Here is a 10124-nt window from a genome sequence, read left to right as displayed (position 1 = left end):
TAAAATCACTCCATAGAGAAAAATAGGACAGCTGAGATATTTTAGTTCCGATGTGTTTAATTGGCTCCTGTGTTAATATTTCTCAAGAAGAGACTCTAAAGGAAGCATCATCATCACTTTATCCAAAGTAGAGCCACATACGAGCTGTAAGGCAAAAGGTTTCACTTCACTGATACTGCCAAGAAGAAACCTGACACTGAATACAAATCAGCTTCACACATGAACTACTGCAGTAACACAGTAAGACATTAACCACTACAAAGTCTCTGCCATTCAATACAGTTATGTTTTCATTACAGCTGAGCTTCACTTCCATGAGCAAATGCTTGAGCTGAAAATTGGTATTAATATAATCACTAATCATGTAAATGGTTCCCCGGCAATGGTGCCAGCAGAGTGTCCAGGTGTCAACAGTCCAGGAAAAGCAGTTTTATCTGCGATCTGTGGTGCCCGACTTCCTCTTCCCAGCCAGGAGGTGTTTGGGTTTGAGGTCAAACACGTGTCTGTCTGCCTCTCCCTTCTTGCCCTGGCGGTTCATGTCTTTCTGGGATTTCTTCATCATCTTCTTCGTTTTCTTCGCCATCTGATGAACAAACGGACAAAGCCAGCGGTCAGTTTACAGAACGAGGGATTCACTTCATGCATCTATTACATTTTGAACACCAGAATAGTTACTGCATGTAATCCACTCCTTCCTGTGATTCAACTGTCACTAATGAAAGCAAAAAGAAACCTTCAAAAAAAATTAAAATCACACTTGATGCTTTTTAAGAGCTAAAAAATAAGAAATAAGAACAATGAAATTGTATTTTTAACCTTTATAAATAAGCTGCAACTACAAGTAACGTATAAAACTACTGATAAATGCAGTAATTCCTGCACACGACAATATGCAGTTTAAGTGAATCCTTGTTGGTCAGACAGAAAAAGGAATTCAAAGGTAATCAGGTATTTAGGGTTTCTGCTAGTTTACTGACAGCGCTGCAGTCAGCTCAGCCTAAACTGACCCTCTGAGATTAAACATCAGCGAGTAACATTTAGGATCAAATTTTTCTTTGCAGAAGGTAACTGGATTAAAGGGAAGCTGGCAAATACTTCAGTTATTTCAGTATTGGCCACTTTGTGAATAATTGTGTGAAACAACTAATGTTTACAGATCTCTGATGTGAGGTAGCTCATCCACCTTTTCAGAAACCTAAAAGACTAAGCGAGTCGATCACAGAGCAGATTTTAGTTAAAAGCTGAGCAATGCCACAGCCTCGTACCTTTGCATCTCGTAAACCAGACTGGTCTCGGGGTGGACGGGAGGCGCTCTGGCTGCGGGTTCGGGACGTCGGAGGGGCCGAAGCTTCACGCTTACGCTTCTTAGCGACGCTGCGGGAGCGTCTGGCCTGCTGCGCGTAGTGACTCTGAAAGTACACGACAGGAAACACTTAAGACACAAACATCTCCAAAGATTCACTCATCAAGAACCAGTATGAAGAACAAGAACATGAGACCACATCAACACCATCAACACCGCCAACCCCGAAGAAACACGTAACCACGGAAACATGAATGAGTTTACAAACTCTTCAGTAATGAAAATAAAACAAATGAATCTCAAAACAACCAAACTAATTAAAGAAAATATAAATAAAAGGACACATATTTACCAAAATAAAATTAGTTCAAAGAAGATCATACTGAAACAAACGTTTCACTGTAACTATTCAAAAACCCTTATATCAAAACTCCATCAGTCCACGCACCAAACCCAGCAAGATTTTATCCTTTATTAGCAATAAACAAAATAATATAAAAACCTAGCCTCATTCCACGCCCCACAGTTTGACAACTTTTTACTATTAAACCACATAGTAAAAGGTTGCCTCTTTTTTATTTGTTACCATGGGCACCATTGTAATTATAACTTAATATCATTATCATTAATTCAGTTACATACATCCTGTAGGCGCCGATTTCAAATCAGAACTTACATCGTCCTTGTCGTCCATGTCCAGACCGAGGTTACCCATCTCCTTCTCGAGCCGCTTCCTTTCAACCTGAACATATCAGAACAAACACAAACATGAGCTCAGACATCCGTGTGAAACGTGGGCTCAAAAGACAAAAGACAGTCAAAGAAATAAATGGAGTCACCAGCTTGAAGCTTGACGGAGTAACTCGGAGTAAAAAGCTCCACTAGGTGGAGCCTTCAAAATTTGTCCTGAAAGCGGTTCGTTTTCCTTTTTCTTTCTTAAACCTGGCTAAATCACCATGGTAACTGATGATGAGCACATAACCTGGTTTCCATGAATGCCACGTTTTTCCACTCATTCTTTTTTCCACTGATGTTTTGAGTGCAGTGTCGATTACTGAGGGAATATGCTTCATACGTGCCCGTTTCAAGACATACCAGCTATAAGGATCGAGCAGCTCAGCCTGTGTGCACGCTGTCTCTACATATGTTCAGCCAACGATGTGACGTCTTTATACTTGATTCTAATCTGCTGATTCTCACCTGCTGCCAAGTCTCTTATTCTGCTGGAAGTGCAGCAAATTTTCCATGTTCGAAAAACAGGAATAGCGACCAGCAGAGGTGAGGTGATGAGTAGGAACGCATTCATAATTCTTTCACCTATTTGTCAGCACTTGATACAGTTTAAGCTCTCAGATGTTTGTTGACATCAAAGAAATTAAACACCAACAGGTATTAAAGAATGGGGGGGGAAATCTGCTATGTCGGCATATATTTTTATTATGTTTGGAACAATCAATATAAAGTATTTGAAGGCAGCTGTACTTAAATTTGACCCACATCTCAACTCCAGCAGGGTGACGGTGAGTGGCTTAAACTGAGCCCTGCTCACCTTGGTGGCGGTCCTGGGCATGCGAGGTCCATGCACATCCTTTTCTTTCGACTCCAGGACCTTGAGTTGCTTCTTTTCGCGGATCTGTTTGGCAAGAATGCGGATCTCTTGCATCTCCTCGTCCTCGCTCTCTTCGTCAGAATCGTACTCCCCGGCTCGCTCCTTCAGCTCCTCCTCCTTCTCCAGCTCCTCCAGTTTCTGTGAGGGTCGAGAGAAAAACAAACACGAATTTAGAGGACAGAGTTTAGAGGGCAGAAACACATTTGACAAATGCCTTATTCCTCTTTTTCTTCATTAAGCCTTTCTGAGAGCATCCTGGAGATAAATGCATTACATTCATGCTGAAGGCCTCAGTGGTTCAGTTGTTATCATTAAAAGCTCAGAATAGCTTATATTTCTTTAGTTGTTCACATTATTTTCTACATTTTGGAATATCAGTGTGGTCGTAAACAACAGCACGAGTAGCTCAGGAGTAAATATAGAGGTATGCATTACAGTTATAGAGATTAGTGTCCTCTGCTCGTGTAGCAGAAAACAAAAGACAGAGGAACCGTAGATGACAGGAAAATGCACTTTCACTACACAGAAATGAACCCAGTCACTATTAATCATAAAGGATCTTGTGGTTTTCATTGTTTAACAGTTTGTGCCCTTTGTTTCTTGGCATGGCGGAAGGACCAGTTAAGGGAAGTAGGTTTCCCCAGATTAATCTGGAGGCTGTTACGTTTTTAATGTGAACTTCTCCTTTGTGGAAGAACACAAACACAGATGTAAACAGCAGGTAACCACAGCCGTTCATTTTATACGACGCTCTAGCCTGCTCAGAGGAAGCGTTCACAGTTGGTGTCCTTGTTTGCACACAGATGTCTGCAGAATCTCAGCAATGTGAACCTTTGCAGGCCTTCGTGCACATGCAAAAGCAGGCGCTCACCTTCATGATGTTGGGATCAATGAAATCTGCGATGTTGTGGCCCTCCCACACTTCAGGAATCTTATCACGCTTCTCATCCTCGTTCATTAGATCCCAGTATTCTAAAAAAAAAAAAAAAAGAATGGCAGTGAATAGATGGTCTGAAATGTCACAGCAGCAGCTCCGTTATTAAAGGGAAGCAGTTCTTACTCTGAAGGTCCAGAACGTAGTCATCACCCAGCTCCAACTCCAGATCTCTCTCCTGTAAGAAGAACCGTAAACATTTTACAAACAGCCGCACAGAGAGAATTAAACTCAGCAGAGGAAGAAAAACTCATATTATTACTCATTTTTTTGCTATTTAGAGTCAAAGAAAGAGTATTGTCTCCGGGTTCGGTAAAATAAGATAAATATACAATGAAATTAAAGTAAAGAGCTTAAGTAAATGCTTGCCGTCTCTTTTGCTATAAGCCTGAAGTTCCCACCACACCTACCAGTTTGCGTTTGGGTGCGTCCACCTCCATCGCTTTCCTGCGCATCATGGCTCCCTCTGGGATGAACGGAGGCCTCTCCTGAAAGCATGAACAGATTTAACCTTTAACAAATGTAAGGAAAAAAAAGCAAAAGTCTCGCGTTAAACAGCTTTAAACTGTTTAAGAGTGACATTCAAGAGCTGATTGACTGACCTTCTCATCCCTCTTGGCGGGCATGGCCAGGTGCAGCCGGTTGAGAACATCGTGGACCTTCTTGCCCTTCATCTTGGTGTTGACACGATGAGCGAGGAGCTGGTCGCACGCCTGAAAGAAAGATGGCAGCCACGGTGAGATCAAATACTTGACACGCTCCGGGACCAGAGCGAGCCCGAGTCGGCTGTTTCTCACCTCGGTTTTAACCTGCATGACGCCCTCCTCTGTCAGGGTGCTGGTCTCGATGACGGGGATTCCCTCTGCAGACAGGTCTGCAAAGATTTTCTGACAACAAAGAGGACATTTAAGCAAATTCTTAAACACATCCTACACATTCCTGTCTTTGAGATGTGCAACCTGTAAACCACCCACCTGGTTCTCCTCAGACAGCTCGCTGATCTTCTTCACGTCACATTTGTTTGCCACAATGATGAGAGGCTGCGGGGTACAAAAACAATCACCAACAGTGTGAGTGCTAAAAAAAGTCAATTAAACCTGAAAACCCACCAGACCCCCTCAAGATCAGATGTTCTTTTTTCTACAGTAACTTTTGCATATTTGAGCCATGAGAAATTTTAACTTGATACTAGGAAATGTTTCAGAGCTAGATGTCCTCAAAGTAAATAAGGGTAGGTCAAATTTGGTGCTTTTAGAATATGTGGTATTTTTCCAGTATAAGTACAGGAGCTGTCCTAGGTTCAAAAACATGTTTAAACAACAAACATTTTTGTAAATCCACCCAAAGTGTCTCTTAGCAAAGTCTCACTTCACTCCCTTTAGAACTTGGGGCAGTTTTCTTGTGGCATACGACGGCACAGGCTTCTACACACTTCACTAAACACAATCAGGAGACCGGTTGCAGTTTTTAAAACAGCTTAAATCTCTTTTTTTCAGCCCTGAAAGTGTTTGTGAAGTCATCAACAATGATCATCTGAATTAAGAGATCCAAATATTAGACCCATCCCTGCTTACTAACTCGTAAAATATTCATAGTATGGCGGACATTTTTTGCGTGACTGCTTAGACTGAAGTTCTTGTAGATAACGAATCAGCTGATTTTGAGGGGGTCCAGTGGGTGAATTTTCAGGGACTGACTCATCTGCAGAGCAGTTATGATATGCTGCCGTCTGACCTTGTTGGCAAACAGGGGTCGGATGCTGTTGAAGAGCTCCAGCTGCTCCTGCAGGGTGTGACCGCACTGCTCAGAAACATCCATGACGTAAAGAACCGCCGCCCTGAGGTGAGCCAGAGCCGTGATGGCTTGCATCTCGATGGTGTTCCTCTCCTCCAGAGGGTGGTCAAGGATCCCGGGGGTGTCCACCACCTACACACAAACACACAGTTAGCATGTGAATAACAACAGGAGGTGGTAGCTTACTAAAATGGTCTTAGGTCAGCCTGTCTCACCATTCACCTTTAGGAGAAAACAGCTCCCGCTCCTCCTTTAGAGTGAGGGGAAAGCACCTATGCTAGATTTGTCAGGATGCATTTCAAGATGTTTAGTTTGAGCTTAAGTGAACTCTGTTAGGGAAACTGCTTTTAAACCTGAGACAAAACACTGTGGCTGTTTTTATTTTCCTCAACATCCTGAATGCCCTTCCTGCAGGAGTCACGTTTATTTTCACAAGATTTCCAAAACTATAACCTAAAACAGATAAAATTAAATGCTGATTTCTACCACGTTTATTTTTCCTGGGATTGTGTGGTCTCGTGAAGTTGTCCAGACTCTCAGCCAACTTTAAGCACATACATAGTATCATTTAGTACAGGCAAATCTCAGCAATAATGATCGTAAGGCTAATAAAAGGAAAACAGCTTTCATATAATTCAAACATAAACAGGAAGAACTTCAGCAGCTCTGCAGGTAAAGAGTTAAGATCACCAATCCCATGTTTAGTTAGACTATCAGTACAAAAGCTGCTCTATTCTGCCCCAGCGTTGCTTATGAGGGGCAGCCTATCAGATGACAGCTGGCTTAAAGGAAGGGAAATCAGGTTAAAATGGCTTGTTTCAGTGAGTGGATGAACTCAACCATGCAAAGCCATTCAAAGTGAGTCCAAGAAAACAATGTGTACTGAAACAAGTGCAAAGCTTTCCTTTTAAACCTCATTTTCACATGCTTTACGTCCACTGTCCTGGAGTTCATTTTTACCAATGAGATGGTAACCACAGTAAAACTCAGGCGAGCAGGATCATCTCACCTGCCAGCGGAGGTATCTGTAGTCCATGTGACCCACAAACAGAGACTTGGTGGTAAAAGCGTACGGCTGGACGTCAACATCAGCTCTGGTCACCTGGCAAGGAAGAAACCAGTTACACCGTTAGCTACACTGAAAGCAGGCAGATGGAGGCGACTGTTAGTGATTGAAATCTCTGTTCAGTACAAACAGAAAAAGGATTAGGATTCAACTTGTCATTACACATGTAAATATACAGGGTAACGAAATACAGTCTGAGTCTAATCAGCAGTGCAAGCGCAGTAAGTGCGATAATTTAAGAGTTTAATCAGAATCTTGCTCGTAAAGTTGGCTCAGAGTGGAAATCAATAATCGTGATAAATGTGTCTGGGATTTACCTTGTTGATGAAACTGGACTTGCCCACGTTGGGGTAACCGCACAGAAGCAGGGTCCTCGTGTTTGGGTCGATGCTTGGCAAACGGGACAGATGCTGACGCACTGAAAGACGAGTAAGGGTTACGTATGGAGACAGAAGAAACAGACTGAACTACTCAAACTTTTCAGCTAAAAGGAAAAGTACGATTTTGGACAGACTCAGCTTCTCAATCACAGCCTAAACTCTGCTCACCTTGCTCCAGGTACTCCAGGCTGGATTTCTGCCGTTTCAGGATGGTGCACATACGCCCGAGAGCAGCTCGCTTCAGCTGCTTACACCGATACAGAGAGTCTCCATACTTCATCAGGCGCACGTAGTCTTTGGCAACACTGAAAGAACAAAAGATGCCTCTTCACTACTTTGTAATAGGAGAGTAAGTCTAGACGGGCGTTGGGGTCGTTACTCAGAAAAGTAATGTAGTACAAGTCACTTTTTTTAGGTAATCAATTAAATTACTTGATTATCCTCTGGAGAAAGTGATTCATGACACTACTTTTTTCATTACTTTGAAACACTCACATAGTTTTGTTTAACAATATAAACCTTCCGAGGACACACAGGAGACGTGTGTGATCATTTTACAGTTTTAATTTTATCACTAAGCTGACAACAAAGTCGAAAACCAGCTCAAACAGAAGCACTTAACAGCGATCAACACATTCGACAGTAGAAATATGTACAGGTGGAAATGGAGGCATCAAAGACGTGAAGTCCTGCTGCTACACTGCAGGTCTGATTACGCTCAGCTTCAGGTTCTTCACGTTGTGTTTGCATGCTGTCTTGCAGATGCTTGCAAGGACCTGACATCCTGTTAGCAGCGGCAGACAGTTTCTTATGTTTGCACTCTACCATCATCCTCTTGTTCTTTGTGCAATAAAAAATAAATAATGGTCATAAGTCAGAGCTCTAGACCACACCATCATTTCAGGAAGAAAAATACTGGCAACTGCCAGTGCTTACATGTGATTACAGTAACACACTGATGCAACTAGGGCTGCACAATTAATCTACTGTAAATGCAAGCACTGCCAATAGAACGCAAAGCAAATCAAGCGCTCCATAAATCAGTGCCTGTTCCTGCAGGAGCCAATCACAGCTGTTCTGTAGCTTGAAGTTTCTGAAGGTGTAATATAAATGCATGAAGGCCAAGAAAAACAATGCAGTGGCTGGTAAACTGAATCGTCTAATGAAACCCAGACATTTACAAAAACAGGCCTATTGAGCGCATCAGCATACCCACCAAGCTCACATAGATGCACTGAAACCAGACTCTCATTCTGAAGGTAAGAAATCAATAAATACACTCAGTAACAAAGGCTTTAAGAAAATGGACAAACGATATCTTATCACAAATATTTTTCCAAGGTTCCAAAATATGCACTGTATGCAAACACCACAGAAGATGTCAAAGCTTTAGATCCATCAGTGAAATCCATTAGTGAATAGAGTGAGAGGCTTTTGATTCAGATTTGTACATCAGGAGGAACAAAGATGTGAAAGCAGTGTTCACAGCACAACAATAACCAGCATTAGATTTTAGATAAACTTACTTGTCAATCAGATTCTTGGCAATGTTTAACTGTCCTAAGGCCAACTTGTAATGATCTTTGTCATACAAGACGTTCATTAGATCAGCATAGAAAGGGTGGATGTCCTGAGGAGATGGAAAACATAACGTAACATTAAGCATCATACGAGTTTGACCAGACATTTAAATGAAATGAGTCTGTTTCAAATTTTCTTTTCTTACGTCGAGCTTGGGGAAGTCGGCGAGGATCTGCGTGAGGCGGTCATGGTAGTTCTGCTGGGTGAACTTCACCTTTCGCATGTAAAAGTGTCGGATACGGTGAATCTGGTAATGTTTGTGTACCACCGTGGGTGTCTTCCTTTGGGTTTTGGATAAAGTGACATCGATGAAATCCTGCACAGATTTAAACAGGGTAAAGGTCAGCCACAGATCACCACAAACAAACAATTCATTATAACATCATCTGAAAAAGTGATTTTATTTTTGGCCTCTGTCTTTAATTATTTGGCTATTTGAGGTTTATCAATACTCGAATAGTTACATTACGAACAAGAAAATTCCATTTCCCTGTAATTCAGTACATTAAATCTCATATAATCGGTTTTCCTAGAATCCAGCCAGACCTCCCTGAGAAACCAATCAGTTTAATGTTTACTCGGCTACCGGCCAAATCAGGCAGCTTATAACACAATTTTATGTGACGCTTAACACGAATTATAGTGTTTTTTAAAGTTCGGCATACAAGTTATATTAAAAAACTGTTTGAGGAAAGAAGGCAGAGTCTTTCATGACTGTCTTCTCATAGTAGGCCGCCACAACGTGGTGTTTAAAAGGACTGACACCACCGCAGCCACACGAGAGTCATTAGGCCTGTTTTCATGAGGTGATGAAAGTATCTTATACCTGCCGAAGTGAGCAACAGTGTCTCTGCTCACAGGAAACAGAAACCTATGGAACAAACAGCCTTAAACTTATACAGAGGTAAGAAAACACATAGGTAAACCTCCAGATTTGTGAATGCAGTTCTGAAAGCGAAAATCAGAGCAACCACCGGCTAAGACAGACTTTTACTGGCTGTTTATTCACATATAATGACATGTCAGACTCAGTGTAGCAGTTTTCTGCCTGAAGTCTGCTTTTCTTAGACATGCTGCTCTCTCTTCAGCCCAGTACGGCACGTGTTTTCTTTTCCACCATCTTTTATCTCCTGCCATCTCCCACAGCGAGCCGCACCGAACCTCAGCCGCTTTAAAACGCGATGTTAGCAAAAGGTAAAACTTACCTTGGCGGTGGGAACCACCATAATCTTCTTGAAATTATAAAGTGCCATTTTGTCGGGACACGTTGTAGTCCGCTGACGGCACGGGGAAAGAAAGCCCGGAGTTCCGCTACAGCCGGAAAAGACTCAGAAAACAGTTTGTGTGTGTGTTTTTTGGACACCGCCCCCTGGCGTCCGGACACAGACACAACAAAAATAGACACAACCACAAGAAATCCAAATCATCAAAAACAAAAATACTGGTTGTATTGAATC

General features: G+C 42.1%; 1 protein-coding gene across 1 annotated transcript; it reads right to left on the bottom strand.

The window, feature by feature from the left end:
• Positions 1–39: 39 nt before the first annotated feature.
• Positions 40–10016, bottom strand: gtpbp4 (GTP binding protein 4). The gene is made up of 17 exons (XM_005944736.3): positions 9873–10016; positions 8813–8983; positions 8613–8716; positions 7255–7391; positions 7024–7124; positions 6650–6742; positions 5581–5772; positions 4821–4886; positions 4644–4733; positions 4449–4559; positions 4257–4334; positions 3973–4024; positions 3784–3884; positions 2853–3050; positions 1980–2045; positions 1266–1409; positions 40–583 (listed from the first exon to the last, which is right to left on the bottom strand). The coding sequence occupies exons 1-17, from the start codon at positions 9918–9920 to the stop codon at positions 431–433; spliced, it is 1905 nt and encodes a 634-aa protein (XP_005944798.1). The 5' UTR covers positions 9921–10016; the 3' UTR covers positions 40–430.
• Positions 10017–10124: the final 108 nt, after the last annotated feature.

Source organism: Haplochromis burtoni, unplaced genomic scaffold, assembly GCF_018398535.1.
Source record: "Haplochromis burtoni strain Fernald_Lab_line unplaced genomic scaffold, NCSU_Asbu1 Contig_410, whole genome shotgun sequence".
Lineage (NCBI taxonomy): Eukaryota > Metazoa > Chordata > Actinopteri > Cichliformes > Cichlidae > Haplochromis > Haplochromis burtoni.
The sequence above is the reverse complement of the archived record's forward strand: the minus strand, read 5'-3'. Positions and strand labels throughout refer to the sequence as shown.

Coding starts and splice junctions, on each gene's coding strand:
- gtpbp4 (XM_005944736.3), bottom strand. CDS start 9,920: ATGGCACTTTATAATTTCAAGAAGATTATGGTGGTTCCCACCGCCAAG. Junction 6,743..7,023: donor AGTCCAGTTTCATCAACAAG/GTAAATCCCAGA, acceptor CTTCCTTGCCAG/GTGACCAGAGCTGATGTTGA. Junction 1,410..1,979: donor ACATGGACGACAAGGACGAT/GTAAGTTCTGAT, acceptor GTGTACTTTCAG/AGTCACTACGCGCAGCAGGC.